The sequence below is a fragment of the Rhagoletis zephyria genome, unplaced genomic scaffold, assembly GCF_001687245.7.
Source record: "Rhagoletis zephyria isolate East Lansing unplaced genomic scaffold, Rhagoletis_zephyria_1.1 Rzeph_scaffold_00198, whole genome shotgun sequence".
Classification (NCBI taxonomy): domain Eukaryota; kingdom Metazoa; phylum Arthropoda; class Insecta; order Diptera; family Tephritidae; genus Rhagoletis; species Rhagoletis zephyria.
This window is the reverse complement of record NW_016157282.1, coordinates 27,232-54,282: the sequence shown is the minus strand read 5'-3', so window position 1 is coordinate 54,282 and position 27,051 is coordinate 27,232. Positions and strand designations below refer to the sequence as shown.

The window sequence follows — 27,051 nt, the reverse complement described above, 5'->3', positions numbered from 1 at the left end:
CTGCATTTTACTTTTACTTTGTTTGCGCTTTGATACTATTTTATTCGCTTTAGCTGCTGTCGCGATTTGCGGAAATGGGAAACACAAATTTTCTAAGCGTAAAATTTAATTGACCGAAACTGAAAGCGCTTCCCGGCGCGCTGAGCGTAATTTCGAAGCTAGCTGTGGCTTGAGTTAATTTTTGTGCTTAGCTATGTATGTGTATGTGTGTGTATTTGTATGCAACTAAGAATAAAATGTGGAATGTTAATGAAGACAAGCTGTGCATACAGAAATTTGGTTGTGTATGAATGGGAATTTTTCAAATGCCTGCTTTTCTAAAATGTGTGCGGTTTAATTTAACGGTTTTGCGCTATACCCGATTGTCCTTTACTGCAGAAAATTAGTTTAGGGAATAGTGAAAGACATAAAAGGAATAAACTAGAATGTAAAATTGTGATTTTTGTTGAATTCGCTGTCACACTACGTTTATTACCGCTGGCGTATTTTTTAATACAAATGGCAACTGACATAAATCTTTAATAATAATCGAAACGAAAAGTTTTAATTTAGTTTTCTTTGTGGTCTAACTATTTTAATCCACCATTTATGCACGAGGTGGCTGATTTCCTCTGTCTGATTTCTAAGAAATTTCGCTATTGTCGTAAAGCGTTTTGAAGGAGGTAATGGTTTTTAGCAGGTTGAGACCTATACTTTATACTACTAAAATTTTATAAGCATGCCCAAATATATTAAAAAAAGTTCAGGTTGAAAAGTTCAAAATTTTGATACAAATTTGTTGATTTATAAATTGTGTATACTTAGGGCCAAATTCACAGAGCGTACTTAACCGCTGACAAGAGTTTAACTATCGAATGTTTAAACCAAGCATGCCCGCATAGTTAAACTCTTGTGAATTTATTTTTTTTTTTGTGGAACGAATTTCAAATTTGTAAAGAAAAATCTTGATTTTTATAATTTGTATATGTATTTTCAGGCGATGTGAATTTCCTTAGTTAACTATGTGACAAAATATAAATTGATAGTTAAACTCGTGTTGCTGGTTAAGTTAACAATGGTTTAACTAAGCACCCTGAATTCGGCCCTTAAGGTTTGAAACTATTAATTTTTATGGTTTTGGTCTAAGAAGCAACAATGTTTTTATAAAAAAATTACAGCCAATTTTAACTTAAAAAACACTTGTTTAACTACTAGTGACTTGTTGTCACTAAATTTTATTGCATTCTCTCAGCTATGTACTGTGCGCTAGGCCTAGGACCCGGAATGTAAAACCAATAAATAAATATCACTCGTATATTGACCTTATACACGGAAGAGCCACAAATCAAAGCTTACTCTTCTCGATTTCCCTGCTCGTGATCTTGTGACACTAAAAATATTGACGTCATTTGGCAAACATTCTCGTTAATTCTATGTCGCAGACTCTGCACCCAAATTTCACTGAGTCGTGTGGGTCCTCTCATTCCAAATTCGGAAATCCACAGAATTTCTTTAAAGTGTCATTTCCTTAAGTTTTTTGTTTAAACGCGGCTTATTTTTCAAGAAACATTTTCATCAAAACGGTATAACTAATGAGTAGAGCAGAGTAGGATCTTCATTCCTTTACCAAAAAGTAATGCAAGAGGTCCGTTAAGGATCTACGAAAAGAAAAGCCGCGCATACTCGCGCCAAAAAGAGTGGCGACCACTTTTTTACGCTAGACCAACTTTAGCAGTTGTTCCAAATAACAAAGTATATAAAACACTACGGATTAATGTAATTTTTCTATATTTAGCATCATATTATTTATAAGATATGTCTTGAGTATCTAACCTGAAGTCAATTTTCAAAAACCGAAAATAACGAATCCAATATGGTGTCCAAAAATTAAAAAAATAACTGAATTTTTCATGAAATATGGTATTTAGAGGTTCTTAAATTCGCTCATTACAAATTTCAAACTAGTTTTAGAAAATTCTAAATTCAAAATCCAATATGGCGTCCCAGATTTAAATAAATTGTTGAATTTTTTTTAAATCTGCTATTTAGATGTTCGCATTCATGGCAACTCCGAAGGCTGTTATCGGAAGTTATCGTTACCAAATATGGCGCCCAAGAATTTAAAAAAATTACTAAATTTTCGTGACATTTGGTATTGCCCTTGGTATGCCTTTGCCAGTAGGGCATTTTTCTGAGGAAGCCCAGGAGGCTTGCAACAAAGACTTCAGATGGTATCGCCAGCATAACACTCGAAAAATGACCAAGAAGGAAAATACTATAAATCAGTAATTTTGCTTAACAAATATATTGTGCTACTCAACTAAAAATGACAGTTGATTTGACAGATTTCAACTGAAAATGTTTGAAGGTAATATAGAACTCGAGATCAGTGAGCCTTAAAACGTAGTACGTTTACTTCTTCTTCACCTTACTTTTAGAGAAATTGACATCCCATTCGGTTTTAATTTCACGTAAAATTCGTGACTAGCGTGTCAAAACCCTTACCAGTAGCACTTAAAAAACATTTTCTTATTATCAGAAAAATTAACAGCTGTCGACTGTCAAACTTTTAATTTGACATAAAATTCGTGACTAGAGTGCCTTAAAACCTAATAAGTGGTATTTTCAAAACGATTTTATTTTTTTTTTATTTTTGGAGAAATTAGCAGTTGATTTGACAGCTGTCAACTGTCAAACTAAAAATGTTATGGCATATTCAAATTTAGCATAACAAAAATACTAAGATGATGCATTTTCATTATAATTGTAACAGCCCTTCTAATTTTTCGCGTAAAACATAGCTTCTCCGACCACCGTATGGCGTTGAGTTTCTGTTTCGAAGAAATTTCGATAGTGTTTTATTAAATTGATGGTAAGGATTCACATCAAATTAAAAATTTGAAACTTGTTTGAATACTTTTTTCTGGGTTTGTAAAGCCTTTGTATGTAAATACTTATTTATGGTCATATATTTGCCATTTTGTTGGATAAAAATCCATGTCTTCATTCTGTGCCTGAATATTCGACTTTTCTTCTCTTCCCTTCTTCACTACATTCATAAAAAATAAAATAAATAACGGCCGCCCGCCTTCCAAACTTCCGCTGCAATGCAGCCAAGCAAGCAGCTTTGCAGCAGAATCCATATTGACCTAGCACCTCTTGGAAGTGAGATTAGAGGCGAAGGGTGAGTAGAGCGCAGCGCAGTGTAATCGAACGTTACGAAGTGTTCACGCGCTCGTTGGAAGCTAACAATATTGAATTTGTATTGGCAGCCAGCAAATAGAAATATGTAACACAAATACCCGCATAAGTGGAAAATGAGAAAAACAAATATTTTTGTGGCGCTTGTATGGCAAGCCAATCGAGCTGAAATTGTGATGCCACAAGTTGCTGCAGGCGCGTCGCCGATGCGTCGTACGAGTGGAGGGCGTATGAGTGAAGGGGTAGGACATCAACTACGCCGAACCGAGTGCACCAAATGCAAGTAAAATGGCATTTTATTTGAGTTTTTTCTTAGTCCTTTTCTTGCGTTATTTTTGTTTGCCTCGGCTTATCCCATATCCTGTGGGTATTTTCACGAATTTGTTATGAATTTTTTGTGAGCAACATTCAATGTTTTCTTTTTTTTATTTTTTCTGCAGAAGAATTGGATTCTTTGTACGCTTTATTTGAGCGTAGCTGACCTGACAGCAGATATTGGTGTTGGGAATTTATGTTGGGCAATAAAAATCAAAGCGATTTGATTGGAAAGGGAGCGCGGAGAATTTTTTAATTTCTTTTGTAAGGAATTGTTTTCTGAAATTTTTAGCGGTGAATTTAGTTTATTATTGCTTTGGTACTAGAAATTAAAAAAATTCCGATGCCTTTATACCAAATTTTTCGTCAAAAAATTTTTCCACATATTTTGCGTATCCCTTTTCTGTCCATATATAAAATTAATTAGGGGATTCCCTTAAAGGCAAATATGCCTTGAAAACCTCGAAACTTTTCCAGCCTCGATCTGCAACTGTAAAAAATGTTATATGAAAAGCGATTTTCACTTGCCTCGAAAACAGAATAGAAATAGTCACTCGTAAGTTGCACTATTGCGTTTCGGTCAATAAATTGATAAGTTTTTCACTTTTGTGACGCACTTCGTCGAGGCCAGCGTGCGACGGGAAAGTTGAAGCTGCAGTAAATAAACGAGAAGTAACGCGTTTAGCCGGTGCTTTCTTAATATTTCTGTTTGTTGATAAAGAGTCTTCTGTAAATCTTTGATATTTGGGTTACTAGTAAAGTTAGTCGATATGCTTATCAGCTGCCCCATAAAAAAAAAATTACACGAGCCACTTCTGCTCTACACTCACCTATAATACTTTTGCGACAGGCTTTCCAGCACCTCATCTATATAGTACCTAGTATTCAAATAGGTAAATGACGTAACTCCTTAAACGCGCCCAAAAATACATTGGCTGCCGATGATTTTGTTGAGTGAAAATACTGATTGCACCATAAATGAAATAATTACCGGACACTTAAAGTGAACACCAAGTCCCAACTGGAAATCACTGCCAAACTAGCCGAACAGCAGCAAGTCGAAAGAGCCCGCGCCATGCTCGCTCAGAAACTGCTGGACGCGCGTAATGCCACAATGTGCGATTTGCCATCGCCGTGCTCTTCTTCAAGTGCAGCGGATAGCGTACGTAGAATGGTAGCGGATCGTTGACCAGCTGATTCATGAAACTACCCGGCAGTGTTAGTGTCTCGATGTCGATTAAATTTTTACGCTTTCTACAATCAGTTGCGGTAAATCGAAGACACTGCTGTAAGAGGACATCGTCTCGTTATAAAATTTTCGCTGAAGTCCACACGTTCAAGATTTTGTCGATAAGATTTTCCACTATGATAACCAGAGCTTAAAACTGCGTTTTTCAATCGGCAGCTGAGATCGGGCGTTCTTCAACGAAATTCTGAAATACGGCCGTCTTCAAAAGTTTTCTGAGATAGGGCGTTTTCGAACGAATATATATCCTAGCTTTTCTCTGGTGAAGAACTCAGATTATGTGGAAATACAAAAAAAAATTGCCCTTTTGTTTGAGAATGGGTTGGTTCTCCATTTGAGGTACACTTGAGTATCAACATTGAAATTGAAATATGTATTGCATTTGCACTTGACCTCCAACCGTAAATGTTTATTGGGTACTTGCTTATGCAAATACGAGTATGTATGTATGTACATATTTATGTGTACATCTAGAGCGCGTTTAAATAAACAATATCTTGGAAGTTTTTAATCATATAAATCAACTGCTAATTTATTGACTAATTTGTGCATATGTATGTAGATATGCATGCATACCTACTCATGTAAACAAGCTACTACTTCGTTGAGAAGCTCTATAAATTTATAGATAATGAGTGACGTCCATCAAAAGCTTTAAAATTATCACAATATACTGACACCTAGTAGTGGACCTGCCTGCTTCTGCCTATATTCAGCTTATCTCTGAAGTATGTATGAGTACGATGCATGTATATACATTAGGGTGGTCCCAAAATGCATCTGAAAAAGTAAAGTCGGAATTTGTATGCTCTCACCCCTTAGGATTTTTCTATACCGAAAAAATATACCCCTTTTTTATTTTGGAATTAAAAAAATATTTAGAGGTCACTCAAAGTGCTCAAAGTTTTCTATGTATCTTATATGGGGAAAAAAACTTTTCATAGATATGGTATATAATTCTTAAAGATCAATATTTTCCGCTCGGAAAACTTTTTTTCTCTGCAGAAGATTCCCAATAATAATACCGAATGTTTATTTAACCATTTTTTCATAGACACTAAAAATTATAGGTCCGCCAGAAACCCCCAAAGTCCCGAAAAATGCAATGGGGGACCAACCAAAAATCGTTAGTATTAAAAAATGGTTAAATAAACAATTGGGTTTTGTTACTAAAAGTCTCCTGAAGAGAACCACAGTTTTCCGATCGAAAAATATTGATTTTCAAGAATTCTGTACCATTTCTACGAAAAGTTGTTTTTTCCTCATATAAAATGCATGCAAAACTTTGAGCGCTTTGAGTGACCTCTAAATATTTTTTGATTTCAAAATAAAGAAATAGTGGTACATTTTTTTCGATAAAGAACAATCCTAGGGGGTGAGAGCAATAAAATTCCGACTTAATTTTTTTATGGGCCGCCCTAATGTACATATGTATATGTATGTGCCCATGCAAGTTTGACATCGAAGTGACAGTGATGTATGTACTACATATGTTAGGGTGCATCCCTCTCCAAACAAATATTAAGATTTACGTGCACTGGATCGATTTGAAAATACCAATTCGAGTTTTTTTTTATAGATAAAAGTAGTTTTTAAAAATATTTTTTTTCCAAAAAAACAACTCCGGTGATAGAAAAGCTTGAGCTCGAAAGGCCTGCATAAAAATTTTATTAGCGGAATTAAAATACTTAATGAGATTTTTTAAGGTATTTCTAAACCGGTCCAGCTTACGAAAATATTAATATTTTTTGGACATATTTTGGCGGAAGTCGTAAAATATAATAACTAAATTTTATAATTTCGGTCGAAAAACCGCAACTCTTTTTGGCGAAGCACCCTTATGTACATACATACATATGTATGAATACTAGTGTTTATGCATATTTAAATATATTTTTTAGGTATAACCAGTAATTAATGATCACAACAAATATAGCACGGGTCAGTTAAGTTTTCGTGTATTTTTTTATTTACGTTTATACACTTGAAAGTAAATACATATTTTCATTAGCGTTGGACTTTGTATTAGAAATGCAGAATTTGTTTTTTGTTGCAATTTTAGTAACCTGTCAGTAATTAGAATATTCACATATTTTCTATGTATGCATGCATAAATATTTAAATACATTCAAAATATGTAATACGTCTTAATTGATCTGTTTTGGCCCCTCCTGTGAAAGCTCTCCACAAATTACTTGACCGGAATGCAAAGCTTTCGCGTGAAAACTATTTGATTAAAGCTTTAAATCCATTTTTTTGTTAAAAGTTTTTGAAAACTTTAAATCTGTGAGGGGCATTGCCTTGCCCATGTTGTATAGGCGCGAGCATAGTAAAAGCTCTTTCTACCCATCGCTGCTTTAAATGTATTAACCAAGCTTTGGTTTTCACCAAGAAGCTTTTGTGTTGGAACCTTAAATAGGGCTTTTCTTCGAAAGCTTATCGAATATATCGGAAACTCTTCACAAATGCGTAAGATTTCAAATGTATGAATTTTTGAAGCTTAATTTGCAAGCTTCGTACTTGAGCACCTAAAGTTAAGGCGTGTCTCTTTTGCATACATATATTTTAGAATTAAAATTAAAGCTTAATCGAACTCGATTTTTTTTTTATCTTTTTATGCTTAATTAAATAATATTCTAAGCTTAAATATCAAAGCTTATTAAATATGCATTTTGAATTTTTTTAGCGCAATAACTGTGCAATTTATTTCAAACACAATTTGTATGGGACCGACGCAAGCTCGATATTGCGCAATGTTTTTATGTGGCTTAGGGGCCCTATAACAGCGGTGTGTGCGAAGAAATTCCGGTTTGTATTTCCCTTATAAGAGTTACCAAATTAAACTTATAAATAAATATAAAATTTTAAGACTTTAATAACAAGAGAAAAGTTATTTGCCTTTACACTAGTAATATTATTAATAGTTTTCAAAAATTCATTTCTGCCAGCCAAGGTATCAAAATGTGGCATTTGCGAACAAAAAGGTATCAAAGTATCAAATCATAAAATTAAAAAAAAACTTATCAAAAATGATACAATTGTATCAAAACGGCAACGCTGTCTTTAAATTATAATGCAAAAATGGCATTCAAATGTTATGGCCTACATAATTCTTGAGATTTCCATTTGGTATTTTTAAGATGTAAATATGCTTTTTTACTTACTCTTTAGTAATGTTTTCTTTATGTAAGTACATATTTATTCAGTTTAAAAAATTTACAATATTATAGAATTACTTAATTTTACATTTAAAATAAATTTGTATTAGGTCGCTGTTTATTGTACACACATTCAGCCGTCTTCGGCGACTTCAATCGAAGTTGATTGTTTGACATTAATATTTTTCACAAACTCGGATGACTATGAAAATCTCAGCAAATGCACATTCAAGCAATCGTTTTGTTTCTTCCCATCATTCGTTTTCCACTTTCAACCTTTTCTTGGCTCTTTCTTTCCATTTCACTCATACATTTACTGCGTTTTCTTCACCTTCGCCGTCGGAGTCCCTTTGATTGTTTCAGATTTTCTTCCCCTACAACACAGCAGCCTGCAAATCTTTACAAACACTGCCACAACGCTGCCCACGATCACCAGTAAAAAGGCAATCACATCGAGCGACATTAGTTGCCAGCGATTCAGGTACACCGCCGGCGATTGCATATGCTTGGCACCATGATGCCGCAGTACATACTCCACCCAGTAGACGACCGTCTGCCGCGGTGTCATCGGGCGATCGCGGTAGAGGCGTGAAAAGTCGCGCACCGCTTTCGTGTACTTGGGGTTGTTGAGTACCTCTTGTATGGCGTTGTTGAGACTCTCCTCCGACAGCGTGGTATAGTCCACAGAGAGCCCGAAACCCGAACGTTCAACGTTGGCCATATTCGATGGCTGATCGCCGAACAGGGGTATGCCCACAATGGGTACACCATGATATTGCGCCTCCACGACGCTGCCCATGCCACCGTGTGTGATGAACAGCTTGACGTTGGGATGTGCAAGTATATCATCCTGCGGCAGCCACTCCTTGTAGATGATGTTCTTCGATTGGCCAGGTCGAACTGATTCGCCCCACTTCCAGAGTACTTTGTAGGGCAACTTTGAGATAACTTTGAACATTATCTTGGTCTTCTCCTCAGTTAAGTGAGAACCCTGTATGTTGGTGCCTAAACTGAAGTAGATGACACCATCTTTTGTCTCGTCGAGCACTTTGGCGATGTCAGCGGGGAGTGGGTCGGGTTTCTCCTTAATTTGTATGCCGCCAATTTCGATTAAATTTGGCACATTTGGGCGTATGGGACCTTGGCTGAAGTGGTGGTTGACAAAGACGAGCGAGACGTTCTTGCGCACCTCATCGAGTGGTGGATAACGATCGGGCGGGAAATTGTAGCTGCAAATAGAAGGAAAGGAAAAATTATTAATTTTTATGTTTTTTAAAATGGTATAAGTTGAAATAAAAGTTCACAAGAGATTCTATCTTCGCCATGACTTAGTATATAATCGTTAATCTGGCCATCGGCTCATCAAAATACCTTCAAAAACAACAAGCGACTCACGACAAGCCTCAATGAACGGAAGGAGTTCCGAAACTTGTAAAGTCCCACTAGCTCCTAGTTTTTTAAGCTCTACTACTTCTACTTATTTCTGCGCCTTACGAGTACGTAACACAGAAATCCTAGATTGCAAGCTTTTCGACAAAGATTCGTCCGATTTTTAACGCCCTTGGCTGGGCTAAACTCTGGCTATTCAACATCCTAAGTATCGCGCTTTTTTAGCGGTGCTATATTCCCTCAAAAGATTTTCAGATTTTCAGGCAATAATTCTTTCCAAACAACCAAATTTATAACTCCCCTCTTCTCTCTCAACTCACGCGTAATACTTTTGCGACTCCCGCTCCACCTTCAACGTTATAAAATAAGTTTCGAAAACAGACACCACCAAGTTTTGCACGCGACCCCAAAAGTCCAATGGCTGCTTGCCTTCGCTGAACAAAGTCGGCACATAGGCGGGCTCTATGGGATTCTTCACCAAGTTGTGTACGGCAAAGATGGGCTGCACCATAAACGAGATAACAATTGGTGCCTTAAAATGTGCACTCAAGCCCAAATGAAAGTCGTTCATAAAGTAACCGAGCACAATGAGATCGAAGCTACCAGGCCCGTGTGTGGCGAGAAATTCCTTCAGGCGCGGACTGGAGAACGACTGATTAGCCAAGCTGGTGACCACGTCAATGAAGTGTGGATAACGTGTCATTAGCGGTTGCTCTCTTTTGACCAAACGCTGGAGGAAGCCCTTAGGGAACAAAGGCAGATCCAATTGTAAGTACTCGTATTTAGCCCAGCTGTAGGGATTCTTGGTCGAAGACAGCACGGTGACATTGTGTCCAGCTTGTGTGAGCGCATCGGCAATGGCACAGTGTATGCGGAGATGCGATGGTGAGGGCGAAGGAAAGAAGCCTAAAATGCGTGCGGACTGCACCAGCGGAGGTGAGGCGATGAAGCCGCCAAACGCGAGAAAGGCAACAATAAACCCGACGGTGGTCGAGGGAAAACCGTGTAGAAACATACTTAAGATGCCGCGTGGCTTTGGAAATAAACTGTGTGTGTCGTATGACCAACGAAAACTGAGTGCAACAAAAATGTAGTTGAGCATATTAGTTTCTCTATGGCAACAAAGACTTTTATCATGCAGAACCAGCCTATTAAATATTTGCATATGGATTAGACAAGACAAAGATCGTTTATCTCCGCCAAATGAAATGAATCTAACAAATCGCTTTACGGTTTTAGTGATTGCTTGAGTAGGCGGTTGCGTTGGAGGCTGTAGGCGGCTTATTGTAAGCTGATAATCAAATGGCAAGCGTTAAATGGTGTGATAAGTACGATAAGAGATGACAAAGCGAATTAGTTGAAGCACTTGACGATATGACGAGTCATTCAGAGTGACCTAGGAGACAAACGCTGTCTAGGAGAAACACATAAAAGTTAATTATTTTGATTTACAATTATTTTGAGGCCTCAATCTTTAACTCACCGCAATAAAAGTCTTAGGGAATGTTTTGTTGGTAATTCATAAATTTCAATGAAATTAGATAAGGCGCATATTTACTTTCAGTTCATTGACTGTAATTACGTCGATTTGTACTAAGTATGTATATTTAAATGAAGTTTTTGATGAAGGTTTCGTTCCCCTTATGTACGCGAAATCAATAAGAGCTTGCAGAACTGGGAATTCTTATACAAAACTTGGATCTTGGACTTAAATAGTAAATCGAGAGCTTAGTGCAGGAGGCGGCGTGCGGGAGCTTTTGTACTTAGTTTGAATTTCAAACAATCGAATCCAAAAAGTATTTTGGTGTCATACGCCAAGCGAGGAGAATTGTTGAATTTAGCGGACTGCCACGCCCACTACACTTAGGGATGGATGTGGCAAATTATATCCGATTTCAATGAAATTCGATTTGGAACTTAGATTAACCTAGGAAGACATAAATCTGAAAGATGGGGAAAAATCCGTCAACTGCCACGCCCAACAGCCATCCGAAATCTGGATTCTAATATGGAAAGGACTAGTAGCGATCGTCCGAAATAGCTAACATTTGGTGCAAGATCTATTCTTTGCAGAATCGGGTCGGTCACATTTCGAAATTAGGACTTTCTGCTACTCTCAGACCACTTATGGAGGTCTATTAGCGGCGTTCATGAAGACGCATAATCCAACAGAGTTTGCTTTAGGCTGGCGGGGATGACAAAATTTCCAAGAGCAGGTTTACATGTTTAAGATGTTGTAACGGGAAGGAAAATACAGTTTTGGGTTGGCAATGGCTTTTATCAACCCGACGACCTAACCAAAGCAGCTTTCTGCTTGGAAACTTCGTAGTACAAAAACAACAACAAAACTCCGAAGTCCTACATACACTTGGACACAAAATGTGATTCCGTCTCAATATATATAGTTCGATATATTAGCGATGAAAGGACGAATTTTTGTGCGCTTGTGTGGTAGAGCGCTCAAAAACCAAGTTAAGTGAATTTTAGGATCTGTAGGCTCAGATAGAGATAAATACAACAGACGTCAGATACATCGTCTTGGCATCTAAGGCTGAGGTTTTGGACAGACCTCGAGCTCTACCAAGATTGTTGATGCCTCCCACTGCCGGCTGGTGCCAACAATGCTAGCATTTCGGGGCACTAATAAACGCACTCACTTGATGCGTCGTGCTCTTCAGTCCGTCATCGGCAGGACAATTGAGAGATCTCCCTGAGCTACTCTATACTAAGCTGTAGATGCTCAATAGGCCGCCTAGGTAGGAACTAAATGCTTCGCTGACTTAGCTTAGACTGATGCTTCCAATTCCAATTCGGCAAAGAAATTCATATATACACCAGGCTGATAAAATAACATCACAATTTTGTAACACATATGCACACATCAGAGTCGCTAGCTAAACGCATAATAATGCGTGCGCCCCACTCTTGCGCCTTTCACAAAAATGTCTCACCGATTTCGATTTATTGCATTGCCACTCCCCACCTATTTGCCGGCACCTTATGCCTATTAAGTTTTACTCCCGCCCCTCCACTCACTTGTAGTACTTCCTGGTGTGATACTCCAGCATCGGTTGTACGACTTTCTCCTCGATCACAGCCACAATTAAATTTTTCACACGCTCACGAAATTTCATTGGTTGCACCAAATAGCCAAAGATGCCCGGCACATACGCCGCCTCGCTGGGATTCCCCACATATCTATTGACCGCATAGATCGGCTGAATCATGAAGGAGAGCGCGATGGAGCAGCGAAAATGGGCTGCCAGTCCCAGCTGGAAATCGTTCATGAAATAGCCGAAGAGCAGCAAATCGAATGCGGCAGCTTGATGCTGCTGCAGAAATCGTTGCATGCGCGGATGATGCAGCGTTTCATTGGCACTTCGGTTAATCGTACTCAGCAGCGAGCCAAAGCGTCGCCAAAACGGCTGACGTTTGTTTACCATATCCGTAGACATGAGCGGATGTGCGCCCATTGATTCCAATTCGATGTATTTGTACTTGGCGTGCTTGCGTAAATTCGGACTGGAAGCGATGACTGTGACGTCATGGCCGGCATGCGCCAGCGCATCAGCTACCGCGCAGTGCACTATGATGTGCGATTGCGAGGGCGAAGCAAAGAAGCCGAGAATACGCGCCGCCTCGCAGTCAGCCAATAAGTGGGCGGTCAGTAGATAGAAGAGCGCACAGGAGACCAGGACCAGCGGACTAGTGGAGTACATTACGGTTTTGAAATACAACGTACCGACTGCGGGGTGATGCGTCACAGAATTCACGCGCGCGTGCCGCTTGATTTTTTGGCGTGCTGGTTACAATTGGGCGATTCGCTGAATACTGAGTGGTAGAACTCGTTTTCGGTTAGCATAAATACGCAGCAGGTAACAGCTGTGGGCTGGCGGTGGGCAGGAAAGGCAATGATGGCTGTGCCTTGAATACTTGGATTTTGGAGACTTAATGCGAGTGTGAATGTTATGCAACTTTTTCACTTACTTTGTGTATTTGGAGCTGCGCGCGTAGCCACCTCACAGGAAATTAGGCTATACCACAACTGGGGTCAAAACCAGTCCGTTTGGAGTTCGCTCCAGTCTGCGTTCAGATGCCAAATTTTTTTTTTCAAATGTCGGATTTTACGTTTTGAGGTCTTGATTTAGCATCTCAATTTATTAAAATTTTTTTTTAATTCAGCTTTAATTTGTATGGTGTTGAGATAGGTCAAGATTATATCCATATTGTTTCATTTGGAAGTACTACTAGTACCAATTTAGAACTGGGCAGTAAAGCCAGTTTAGAACTGGGAAAAACGAAATAAAAAAGGTCTGGAGGTAAAGGTTATCTTCACAGTTTTGTAATGAAAAAAAGTATATATATATATTCAAACATAATTATATATATGTGGTTTGTGCCTAAACATTCACGCGCACGCTGCTTTACACGCATGCGCATATGTATGTATGTTTACCTACATATACTTATGGACATACAGTAAATAAATATCAACACTTCAATAAACTCGACATAATAAAATTAGACGTTTTAACTAGAAAAGTATGCCGCTAAAATTCGTTGATCTAAGTATGTGCGTTTTTGATGAGTTCACCCATTGTGACCCGACAGTTTGTACATCTCACTCCAAAAGTGATGCTAATATCACAGGTCTGCGAAATGTAACTATATTTTTCACCTTCCAATAATTTATGTTACTTACTTAAATCGCTAGGTATCTTACATAAAAATATAGCCTTGCACTTTCATATTTATTTTTATTGATGACATGCATGTTTTAGAATTTTTAACAATTTTCATGAAAAGCCAAAAACCAATCAAACTTTTACCTGAAATAGAAACAGTACACAGGCCAACAAAATTTCAAAAAATTTTTGCGGCGCGGCAAGTGAACCCTGATACTTATAGGATTTTCTCCTTAGAATCAGAATTAGAAATATTAGATTGGCTCCAGTTTTTGAGATATTTTGACCTTAAAGTGGCAAAGTAATGATTTTTGGCATTTTTTTAGAAATCGGTAATGGAATAACGTGGTCTGGTAGAATCCTTTGAATAAGTCGTCAAAAAAAGCTTAACTTTGCTCTTTTAACACAAAAGGTAAAAATTTGACTTTTATAAACATAATTTATAAAAGCAAGTTTAAAAAATATACACAGTAATGTAGAAATATTTGTAAATGTTCGACTTTTTGCTTACCTGTGCATTTTAAAAACTTTTCACAAATAAATACGACCGCAGTGTTTTTATCTTTCGGTATAAAAGAACAGGGTTTAAGCTTTCTTTAGATCTTATTAAAAATATTCCATCATGTGTACTGTGCTTATATTATAAGGGTTCAAAATATGCTAATAATTCATTTATTGACACGTTTTAGTTAAAATATCCCAAAAACTAGAGCCAATCTGAAATTTCTAAAGCCACTTTCTGATTCTGCGCGCAAAAATCTATAGGAACCACTCTGCCGCAAAATTTTGTTGGCCAGTGGTATTAGTTAAAAATATTTTAAAAAGACTAAGGTAAATCAGAAAGGCTTATGGAAATTCGAAGGTAATGCCAGAAATACGCGGTAAAAGCATAGTCAGACGGCAGCGTTGGAACCGGTTTAATGACGCAGCTGATCTGCTCGAAATTGTGCCTTGACAGACAGCAGTAATGCGGATTAACAAGCCGCGAGGTCTTGAGGGGTCGAGTACTACTGGGTGCTGCGGAATTGTAGTACACAACTTCCACCACTCGGCTACCGCGGATGAAAAATACGCCTGCTTTGTTTGCTAACTTGAGCAGTACACAAAAGCTGACCGTTTTGGCCAGTGTTGCCATCGTAAATTCCCCTGATTCGCATTATTTTGAGGATTAGCTGCAGGTCTTTATCCGGATCAACTGCAGCTAATTGCCGAGATAACTCCGAATTAATGAGTTGATCCGGATGAACTCGGGCGGCAGCGTCTATCTTTTGACATCAAGAAAAATTAAAAACGTAATTTTGTCGGAAAATTTATGTGATGGATTTTTTTTGCATTATTATTATTTTTTTCTTAGCTTAGTGCGTAATGCCTACCCAAATTGCTAATTCATTTTTTAAAGGAGGCCTGTGTAATTCGTTAGTGCGACTTCACACGTGCCTGTGGGCAGCAAACCGGCAGCCGGTTTGCAGGTACAAAATATGTGGACGCTTTAACTAACCATACACATTAACCGGTAATCCGGCTGCCGGTTAACCCTAAACCGGAGCGAGTGTTATCATTATGGTTATTATTAAATTGAGCTTATGGATATATTTGTTGTAGGTGTTGTAGTTATTGATTTTGTTATTGGCATTGTCAACGTTACAGTTATCGATATTGCTATTGTTATCGATTTATTTACCGGTATTTATCTGGTTATCATATTATGTAGCTAATGCATTGTTATTACTATCGATTGCTTTATCGTTATCCATATATTTTGTGTTATCTTTACCGTTGTTACTTTCATAATGGGAGCTGTTATCGATTTGTAAAACGGTACTTTTGAAATCGATATCTACTGACATTATTGTTATTGTTATTGATATTAATTTCGTTATCATATTTCTGTTATAATCGATTTTCCCATAATATAATTGTTTTTGTGTTGTTATCGTTATTGTTATCGAGTTGGCATTTGGACTGATATTATTTATTATCGGTTTCAGTGAGACCCTTCGAACTGCGAGACATTCACACTTTAGATGCTATTTGGCTCGGTCATATCTTCAACTGCTGTAAAAGTCGGTAGCCATATTACCATTGGTATGGGAGTATGTACCTATGTATGTAGGAATAGGCCCGCGGTCTACATATTTTTAAAGTTTAGTTCCAGAGTTTCTCACTTACATTCGCAGCTAAGAATAATTTCATGTACCTACTACAGATAAACGAATTTGAGAATAATTGAGACCAGGAAAGATCACAATTTTCCCAGATAACAATTCAAAAGGAAACATTAATTTTCCCCAACGATTTGTATTAGTGTATTCACGCCTTTAGTGTGCATCCAACTGACTTCACTAGCTGGACCATATCAAACCATTGGTTTCTAGTCTATCCCGAGTCCACGTGTGATTTCTTCTGTATCGTCTTACCTAGGCAACATCGTTCTCCGTTGTATATTATTACCAAAATTGGTAGAAAAAGTTTGGGTTGGTAAAAGGGTATTTTTTTCATTTTGGTAAATTTTTGTTAAAGCATTTTGTTTTAAAAACAAATACAATTTTAATTCCCGGACGGGTATGAATTACACGCTATGATTGTTCGCTATAAAACAGCATACACAAAATTGTTCTAAAAATTCAGAGTAAAAAGTTCGAAATTTAGACGAAATGTTTTTGAATTTGTCTAAATGTTGTAAATAGCTAGAATCCTTGATTTTTATGGGTTTGGTTAAAGCGCAAACAATATTCATAGATTAAAAAAAAAAATTTAAAAAAAAAAAATTTATTTGAAAAATATTCAGTACTAAAAAAAATACATAGCGCTTTTTTAAGTCACTGTTTTTGTCTATAATAGCTCCAGTTGAAATTTTTTTTTTTTGCCTTTAGTTTCATCACTTTCGCTTGTGGTTGAAGAAAACCGAGAAGATGACATTAATATGATCTCAAATACCATATCATTAGTTAAATAAAAAGTTCGTTAATAAACAATTTTAAAATAGGAAACTAAAAAAAAAGTTATTTGGTAGTTTTTTTTCAAGTGGATGGTAAATATTTTTTTTTCGTCAGTGGCAACCCTGGTCACAACCACCACTTTTCAAGTACTCATCCCCCTCGCCCCTATCTCAGCAATGCACTCTTCGTTTTCACTTACTCATAAAGCTCCTGTTGTAGTCGCCTTATAAAACGCACCATGCTAAACTCTTCTAGCAGGGCAAAGAGATAGTTCTTTACACGTCCCAAAAAATCCAACGGCTGCGCAAGATTGCTCAGCATAGTCGGCACGTAAGCAGTCTCTGCGGGATTCGCCAACAACAAGTTCACCGACAAAATAGGTTGTATCATAAAAGATACAATAAGCGGACATTGGAAGTGCGCCGCCAAACCCAAATGAAAGTCGTTCATAAAATAACCCAGCAGTAGTAGATCAAAAGCGCCCGCGCCATGTGCGCTTAGAAAACGCTGCATGCGCGCATGTGTAATAGAGGCGTTCGTCGATATGCTGATGGCCTTCATCATGTCATCGAATTTGCGATAGAAAGGCTTCGAATTATTCACCATGCCCGTTAGAACGGACGGATCGAACGCTGCGCCATCGATTTCTATATACTCATACTTGGCATGCGGATACACGTTCCGCACGCTAGCAATTACGGTGACGTCATGGCCTGCCTGCGCTAGCGTCTCGGCAAGCGCAGCATGCACAATAAGATGCGATTTGACGGGCGAAGGAAAGAAGCCGAGAATGCGCGCGCTAGAGACGCTGTTAAAGCGGCTGACGGCCAATGCCAAGAGTATCAGGTAGCACAGCAATGATGATGACGTCATGCGCTGCGATGCCGGTGGCGACATTACGTATGCGGAGAGCGTTTCTGAGTATATATGCAGTATGCGGGTTTATATATTATCGGAAGTTATATAGTAAATACATTAATTTTATAGACGCGCACTGACGATTATTGAGTTCTACGCGCTCGAACTGATGAAAGCAAACTAAAATCGGGTAGGAATGCAAAATAATAAATTGAAAATGACTTGGCCGGCGATTGCTGGTTTCGAGATAAAAAATAATACATTAATAATTTAAATGAGTTTATGGCAACAGCAGTCGGCGTATAATTGCAACGTTGTTGCAGTAGGCACTTGTTCGGGAGATACTGTATGTATGTACATACAAAAATAAACAAATTTTTGATAGGGTATAATAAAATTTAATTACGGGAATGAGTCGCACATTAAAACCTTCCAAAATTTACTCAAACATTGAGTTCGTTGTTCTTTTCTAGATCTATCTCTTAAAAGATTTGTGTTCTGATCCAGTGAAGTCGCCGTTGAAGGCATCGAGTGGCTAACAAAGAGTTTCACGGATGCATCTCCAAAACGCTGACTTGACTGGATGAATGGCAATGCCCGTTATCTTAGTTCCTAGAGGCTTGTTAGCAGACCGAGCTACAATTACACAACTGTGAAACTACTCGACGTCCAACTGCAGGTAATTTCTTTTCAAGGAATTCATTTGAGTCTGCCCGGCATTCTTTCTGACAAAGTAACAGAGTGTTTTGCTTCTCAAAACGCGATAGTTTCGAAAATTCTAAAAGTATTGATTCTAGTTTTGGGCACAAGTCGGGTAAAAGCCGAAGAATGGGGCTCAACCGCAGATTTTCAGTACGAGATATTAGAGAGGTCTGGCAGTCTTGAAAACATCGCAAGTCCTATTTTTAGACTTCAAATCCAAACGTCCTTCTAAGGACGTTTAGCACCCACAATCTTTCAGATCTAAAGGGTTTATGACCGTAGTATTAATTCCCATGCAGGGTTGCCACTGACGACAAAAATCACTTACCATCCGCTTGAAAAAAATCTACCAAATCTGGAAAATATCTACCAATAACTTTTTTATAGTTATTTTAATAAAAGCTATAGTTTTGTTATTTGTTTAGTTATTTCAATAAGGATTAAAATTTTTTTTAAGGAATTTTTCATTTAACTAATTACATAAACGGTATTCAACCAAAAATGAATGTGATGAAACTAAAGGCAACAATGAAACTTCATCATTAGAAAAAAACTTCATCTCGATTTAGGGATGCAAATTTTGGAGTGTAACATCGATACATCGATGCTTCGATGCATCGGAAAAATGAACATCGTGGCAAAATACATCGCCAGAAAAACATCGATATATCGATGGTCTCCGATGTTTCAACATTTGTTAGGTTGTAGTCATATTAAAAGGGAAATTTAATACTTTTCAATTCCAACTCTGTAAATCAATTAGAAAAATACTTACATATGGATTTATTTCCCTGTATTTATTTACCATTCCTTTACCCTTCCTATAAATAGAATAAAAATGCACGCCGTCATAAGTTCACTGAGCCTAAAGTTCCAAGGCCCAATTTCGTTAATGATTAAGTAAGCATTTTTAATATCGACATATAAGAGTAAACTCGGAATGTCTGAATGTTCTCGAAAAGAATAAGTAATCAACTTCATGGTCAGTCAAAAAATTTTTGGAGCATAATGGGTAAGTTGAGTTTAACTCTGAGTCACACTAAAGTCGATGTTAAAACATCGCTGAAACTGGCATCGATGTGTCGTCAATTTAGCGATTTTAGGAAATTATAAACATCGATGGCAAACATCGAATTTTGTACCGATGTTATCGATGTTTCAAAAATATCGATGCATCGTTTGCATCCCTATGTACATTTGACACCGACTGTAAATATAAGCACGAAACTGTGTATTTGTGACAAGTATTATCCACGTAAGATGAAAACTACTGCAGTATCATTTTGTAAAATTTTTGTTTATAGACAAATACATATCTGTGGACTTTTGACAAAACAACGGCTGTGCTTTCTGTAGGTTGGAATTTAGAGTAAATTATAAGGAACTTCCATTTAAAAATTTTACATTTTTATTTAACTTTCATTAAGATATCACCTTGAACTACTCCTATTAATGACTGAACATAAAAACAACATTCGAGAACTCAATAAATTACTGATTTGAAGAGAAAATGACCTCAATCGAGAGAAGTTATTTTGTCAAAGTCCACAGATATGTAAGTAAGACAGTTCGGGTACGGTGCGGTTATTTGTACAATGATTTTGGGTTAACGTGTCTAAACGCGTCTAAAACGCGAATCAAAGAATTTTAACATTAGCGTCTAGTCAAAGGATTAAACTTTATTTTAAAACAAAGATTTCGGTTAGAAATATGCATTTTTTTTTTGTAAATTTGGAGGTGGATTTTGCGCAAAAATACTGGGGATGGCGTAAACGGAGTTGGACTATTGAGGTTATGTTTTGTAGCGCGGCCGAAGGCCACCAACGCGGAAAGAAGTTATGCGCAAAAATACAGCTGATGGCCTAATACGAGTTTAATTTCTCTTTGCGAAAATTCTAATTTTACCCTGTAGAAGGGGCAGGGAGACGAAGGCACTTTACTTAAAGTTTATACTCTGCTCTTTCTAATGAGTTTTAGGTGACACACCCCTTCCCCCTCTGCTCCACACCAAAAAATCATTGTACAAATAATCGAACACTTCCCTCGCGCAACATTGAATCCCCTGATGTATTGTTTGATTGCTATCAATGTGGCAAGGTAGCTCGTAATTTTTTTTGCAATTTATGAAACTTCAAAAACTTATTTTTTCTCAAAAATTTTGAAATGAAACTACCTTTTTTTGTATCATGATTATGTTTCCTTGTTTTGCAAAATTCTTTTATTTTTTTCAGGAAAAAAAACTGATTTGACTTTAAAACATTTTTTTTTGGGGGTTTTTTTAGCCTTTTTTTATATATTTATGGGAGGAGAAGCTCGGCCAAACACTAACATATGATTAAGCGAAAATCTATTATTATTATATATTTATTAAATTTATGAACGATTATTATTTTTAATTTTAGTAAAACGAATTGAAAATTTAGTTTTAAAAGTCTATGTATTTATTTTCTTTACACAATTTAATTGCTCATTTTGACCTTTTTAATAAAAAACATTTAAAATCAGTCTTACATTTTTAGCTAACATTTTTTCTACTAGATTTACATAAATCTAAAAAATTTGAACGCGTGCATTTATGATAGTTTTGGCATTATATTTTTATCACTTTTCTTAAAATGTCTTTCAGTTATCTGAAAATAAAGACGATTTTTACAAGGCGATAAGTGCTGCGTAGCGGTTGATAAGTTTTTTTTTTTGTTATGCAATACAAATAAATTTAATCAAATTGGATCCTTTAAATAAGGAATTTTCGTAGCAGATATATTGGGAAGAAAATTTGAATTTCAGGCTTGCTGAACTCTTCCTTTTAATTTAAGTTTGCCACGACAAAAACATATCCTACTTGGAAAGCTTTAAATTTATAGATTTTATAAGGACGCGCACAGAGTAAAAGCTATCTCTGTTCTGTTTCGCTCTGACGAAAACCTTTGTATTCATTTGAATGACAACAGTCGGTGTATATATACATAAATAAATACCCAGCCACATATTTTTAGATTTCATAGAAATCATTTTACAAGTCCCCCATATTTCCACCCCATCGCCACTTACTTGTACACTTCCTGCCACTCCCTTTCGAAAATCGGCTGTATGATCCATTGCTCCAGCATGTTGACCAAGTAGTTCACCACACGTCCCCAGAATGTTAGTGGTTGCCTCAGATTACTCAGCAATACAGGTGCATAAGACGGCTCCGTCGGGTTGCCCACTAAACGATCACTTGCGAAGATCGGTTGCACCTGGAAGGACGACACGATCGGACAGCGAAAATGCGCGCCCAACCCCATAGTGTAGTCGTTGACTGCATAGCTCAACAGCACCAAATCGAATTCTCCCGCGCCGTGGTTGCGCAGGAATTCACGCATTTTCGGGTGACTCAATGTTTGATTTCCGATGCTGATAAACGAATTTACTATATTGAAAATGGTCACATAGAAGGGTTTCGGCTTATTAACCATTTGCTGTAGTTCCGTTCGATCGAAAGATGCCCCACCATCCAACTCGATGTGTATGAATTCGTAGGCCGCTTTCGGGTAAACATTCTTCGAAACACCAATGACGGTGACATTGTGTCCGGCGCGCGCGAGTGTATCGGCAACAGCGGCGTGTATTATGGTATGCGACTTGGATGGCGTCGGAAAGAAGGCGAGTATGCGCGCAGCGTGTGTGTGCCTTGTTTGCGTACCGAGGAGGACGATGCCCAATATCGCTATGGCGAAAAGCCAGTGGAGCTTGCGAGCGTACATCATTTTTATTTCTTTTTGTTATGTTTGTTATGCACTGTTCTTCCCGCGAATTAGACGGTTGTAAGCTACTTTGTATACTAAAAAATTTGCTTAGATTACCAACCTAATATAGTCACTCACAGATGCCTAATAATAGGGATGTAATCTTTGCTAAATGATGATAAGCATCATTCTGTGCGCGTCAGCGTCCATTTAGAGCGGCCAAGGTGAGATTTTAGTAGGAATGTGAGATGTGCGCCTAATGTTATCATATCTGAAGAAACATTGTTTCGAGACCTGTCAATGACCTGTTGCAAGTTTAATCGCGCATTTGAAATGCTAGGATTAGCTAGACTAACGGCATATAAAACGTACTTTTTTAAGAGATAGCCATACTTATCGAGTACCTGAGTGCGCATAGAGCTATAAAGCACTAGCCTGAGACGTTGTTTTTCATATGGACATATGAACGTATTTATGTACATATACGTATTTTCAAAAGTAGAGAAGCTTGTTAAAACTTCAAGGCCAGTCATATTAAAGGCTGCACTACCCCACTCGATGAATACCACTTAGGCTAGATTGGCTTGCGGTGGTTTCCATGAGCCCAAAATTCATTGGAGGCTTACCCCTAAGCAAAAACGAGTTACGCAAGCAGACGATGTCAGTTAGAGATGGTCCTTCAGCAGTGATATATCCATTTATAGTCGTTAGCCATATTTTTGTTGCTGTCGTTATTGTTGTTGTTATCGTTCTCGATATTGTTATTGTTATCGTTTTCGATATTGTTATTGTCATCGATATTGTGATCGTGGTCGGTATTATTTTATATTTTTTTTTTGGTATTGTAATTGTTATCCATGTGTTTACTGTGTATTTATCATTATTTTTTATCATATTGCCACAATATTTTTTTGTTTATACATACGTACCCTTGTGGTCAGCTGAATAAGTTATGTCGCCTAACTTATTTGAGCAGTTTTGGCTATTTTTCTTTTGTTTATTGAATGTTTTTAATTTTTTTTTATTAAAATTTAGCACATTACATAACCAGCACCACATAAATGCACATTTCAATCTTCATACGAAATTTATAAAAATTAAGCAAACTAACAATTGCACCCAAAAATATTAAACGCGATTTTCTGGCGTCTTAGAATTTGCACTTTAACCTAAATTAACCTTAAAATTTTCTAAAAAATTTTAAATAAAAAGTTTAAAATTTTTGGGTGTAATTGTTAAATTTTTGGAACTTTTATAATTTTGTAACTACTTTAAAATGTGGATTTATGTGGGGCTGGTTATGTAATGTACTAGACTTTTATACAAAAAAATTATAGACATTAAATAAACAAAAGAAAAATAACCAAAGTTGGTCAAAATGTCACTTAACTTAATCAGCTGACCACAAGCGTATGTGTGTATGTACGTAACCATCTATCTTATCTTAAGAGCTACGTTTTTTTTTTTCAAATCTAAAAGAATAACATAATAAAGAGCAAAAGACTTTTTATATGAAGATAAGAATTCGCTTGAAATGGCTCCTCAGTGACTGAAAAATTTTTCATGATTTTATTTATGACATGGATTATCAATGAATTGGTAATTTGGCTCATTAATGTGAGTTCCTTGTGCGATAAAAGCTATCGGCTAGGTTAGATGAATGAATACGCCGCCTTCAGGGCGTACATACATACATATGTAGTTATGTGTGTATTTGAGCGAAATGCTGCTACACATGATTATCGAAAGAGCCTTGGGATGGACCAAAATGCCACATACCGAAGGGCAGCACAAGCTCTCTTATCTAATCCGAATAAAGCATTCTTGTAGAATCGTTTTTTAACTATTCCTGAAAACCATAACTATTTTATGGCTTTGCTGGCGCTTTTTTAATGAACCGAAATAACCTTCATGCTCTTCCCGACCCTACCCGCATGGTCTTGTCTACTGTGGGCTTAAAACTTCAAAGTTAAAAAAAAAAATAAATTAAGTTGCGTTTCCCCACAGTGGCCATCCCTAGTTTCACTCCCTAAACCCTCCTTCCCACATACTCAGTACTTACACATACAACTGCTGCGTGCAGTCATCCAAATACAGCTCTAATAAATCCTCCAACCTCGATGTAATAAAATTTCCCACTCTTTGCAGAAAATCCATCGGCTGTTGCAGATGACTGAACAGGGTAGGCACATACGCGACCATTGCGGAATTGCCAACAAAGCGATTGATTTGCATAGCCGGCTGTACTGTCCGCCACAAAATCACAAATGGGGGAGCGAAAATGCGCCGCTATACCCATCAGAAATTCGTTCATCACAAACCCAAAAAGCATCAGATCAAATGCATCCTCGCGATTTTCGCTTAAGAATTGACGCATACATGGCAGCCACAACGTCTCATTGGCCATTTGCATATATGTATGTAGTGTCGCGTTGTGGTTAGCATGCTTCGTATGAAGGACTGTCTATGTTGATTGACTACGTCGCGCAGCGCTTTGTCATCTAATTGTCCGCCGTCTGGCAGTTGCAGGCGTATATATTTGTACATATGTGGCATTTGGATAGAAATTCTCCTTAACGCCAATTACGGTGACATCGTGCCCGGCGCGTGCCAATTCCTCGGCGACTATGCAGTAGATCAGCATATGCGATATGGAGTAGGAAGTGAAGACGCCCAGTATGCGTGCGGTGGCGTGGAGTGATTGCGGCGCCTGGATTAAGAAGCAGGTAAGCACTGTTATTGAGAAATGTGGAAATTTTTTGTTCAACATATTGAATTGGAGGAGGTCGGGTCGCCGTTTTCTTTTTATTGAACTCAACGCTTGAAATGTTTCAATTAAACTGCGCTGAGAACGCGCGAAAAATTCGGTTGAGCTTGCGGTCACTCTGCACTGCTGTTTGTGTAGAAAGAAGAAACCCCCAAAGACTTGTTCTGCGAATTTCCTAGGAGTTGTTTACTGCAAACCCCCAAATCCAGCGGCCCCTTATTACACATAAAAATTTGAGCTGTAAGCCTTGGTTTCCTAATGTCTTTTGAGTTTCTTCATATCGAACTGCAACTTCTTTGACAAACTGAACAACCTATTAGGGTTATACATACAGTCAGCGTCAAAAATATCCATAGCCTGACGTTAGTTCGTTCAAAAGCAAAAACCGCAAGAATATATTTTTTAATTTCATTCAAAACTCAGGGGAAAATGGAAGACATTTTCATTGAAATTCTCCAATTCGATTTCTTGTAGCCCTTAAAATTTTAGTATAACAAATTGCATGTTTCAAGTCGGTAGTTGAGATTTTTTTCGCACCCTCAAAAAAAAACGTCCAAAATCAACGGCAATTTTTAGCGGCTTGAAAATTGAACTTTATTATGTTAAAATTGAATGGGTTACAAAAGTGCACACTCAAAATTTTTCTCAGAAATCGAATTGTAAAATTAAAATTTCTTGCATTTTTCCGAGTTATATATGATATTAAATAAAAATGATTCTTGTGGTTTTTACCATTGTATGAACTATATTTTTATGAAAAACTTAGAATAATAATATTGACCGCTCAAAGACAGCTTTTAAATATTTAGAAAAAAATCTTTTCTTATTTTCGGCCAAAAATTTCAGCTACGACAAGTTTTTTTTCTTAGCAATTATTACTAAAACGTGTTCTCCTGTTATCACATAACTTAGAAGAACTGATATACATACGTACATACTTACATAAGTAAGAAGATAAGATTCACTTAAACGGTATATAAATTTATTATCGGTTTAAAAATAGTTTGTGTACGCACGTACAATGTGGTAAGCGAAGTCGTTAACGTTGACAGTCGGTAACAATTAAGTTCATCCTATTTGTTTTTCCAATGCAAGGGCTAAAGCTATATTTGAAGAGATTTAATTTTTTTATCTTATATTTACATGCATACAGTATTGGACATATCTATAGCACCCCCCTTTCAAAGCGATATTGTTTGCCACTTATGTTTAGTTATTTGTTTTTAAGAATTTTCAATTAAAATACAGTTCATTCTCTAACAAAACCCATATAAACCCATGTTTTAAACTTTTTAAAAGACCGCAAAAAAGCGCAACAAACTTTCCCTTAAATTTCAAACTTTTTTCTCAGAAGCTCTAGAATTTTTTTGAGTACACAGTTTTATAGCGCATTCAATTTTAGTCCAATAATGTGCAAGTTTCAAGTCGCTAAAGATTACCGTTGATTTTTTAGAATTTTTTTTGTCTCATTTGCTTCCATATAACGACTAAACACAATTTATTTTTATATGGCAGAAACCCGCAACATCCTCGGCGAAAAAAATTCTAAAAAATCAACGGTAATTTTTAGCCACTTGAAACTTGCACATTATTAGACTAAAATTGAATGGGCTATAAAACTGTGTATTCAAAAAAAGTCTACCGCTTCTGAGAAAAAAGTTTGAAATTTGGGTGAAAATTTGTTGCGCTTTTTTGTGGTATTTTAAAAAGTTTTAAACTTGAGTTCATGTGAGTTTTGTGAGAGAATTAACTGTATTTTAATTGAAAATTCTTAAAAATAAATAAATAAACATGAGTGGCAAACAATCAGGGCTATCACGGAATCCAANATCTACGAATTTGAATGCCTGCTACGAATACGAAAAAATTGCTATCACTGATTCCGAGTGAACTCGAAAATATCGTTGCCAGCTTCGATTGTTGATTCGAAATCAGCAAGTGCATAGGAAACAATAGACATTTATGTATGCCATTTTGCTCACGCTGCCCCAGCAGTCGCAATGGCCGAGTGAGCAAAGCACTAGACTGCCAATTGGGAGATCCGAGTTCGAGTCTGAGTCGTCGGCAGTGGAGCTTTTTTCTTT

At 37.1% G+C, this 27,051-nt stretch overlaps 2 protein-coding genes across 4 annotated transcripts in view; one reads left to right on the top strand and one right to left on the bottom strand.

Annotated features, from left to right (window-relative positions):
* Positions 1 to 24,962, top strand: part of LOC108358057 (uncharacterized) — a 50,654-nt gene extending 25,692 nt beyond the window's left edge. Inside the window, exon 2 of the mRNA XM_017609187.1 lies at positions 24,349 to 24,962. Coding sequence (XP_017464676.1) covers positions 24,349 to 24,642 — 294 coding nt within the window. The 3' untranslated portion in view covers positions 24,643 to 24,962. The remainder of the gene's footprint in view (positions 1 to 24,348) is intronic.
* On the bottom strand, positions 7,807 to 17,931 carry LOC108358050 (UDP-glucuronosyltransferase 2C1-like). 3 transcript variants are annotated; one of them, XM_017609177.1, is made up of 2 exons: positions 17,112 to 17,931; positions 7,807 to 9,128 (listed from the first exon to the last, which is right to left on the bottom strand). In XM_017609177.1, the coding sequence occupies exons 1-2, from the start codon at positions 17,807 to 17,809 to the stop codon at positions 8,213 to 8,215; spliced, it is 1,614 nt and encodes a 537-aa protein (XP_017464666.1). In that variant the 5' UTR covers positions 17,810 to 17,931; the 3' UTR covers positions 7,807 to 8,212. The 3 variants fall into 3 exon arrangements, with proteins under 3 accessions (XP_017464666.1, XP_017464667.1, XP_017464668.1); XM_017609178.1 differs by lacking the exon at positions 17,112 to 17,931 and adding an exon at positions 12,325 to 13,201; XM_017609179.1 differs by lacking the exon at positions 17,112 to 17,931 and adding an exon at positions 12,334 to 13,201.
* Positions 24,963 to 27,051: the final 2,089 nt, after the last annotated feature.

Bases quoted from the DNA above. Each gene is read 5' to 3' on its own strand.
- LOC108358050 (XM_017609177.1), bottom strand. From the start codon at position 17,809: ATGTCGCCACCGGCATCGCAGCGCATGACGTCATCATCATTGCTGTGC. The intron at 9,129-17,111 runs GTAAGTGAAAAC...TTCTATTTGCAG, and splicing joins CTACAACAGGAGCTTTATGA to CTACAATTTCCCGCCCGATC.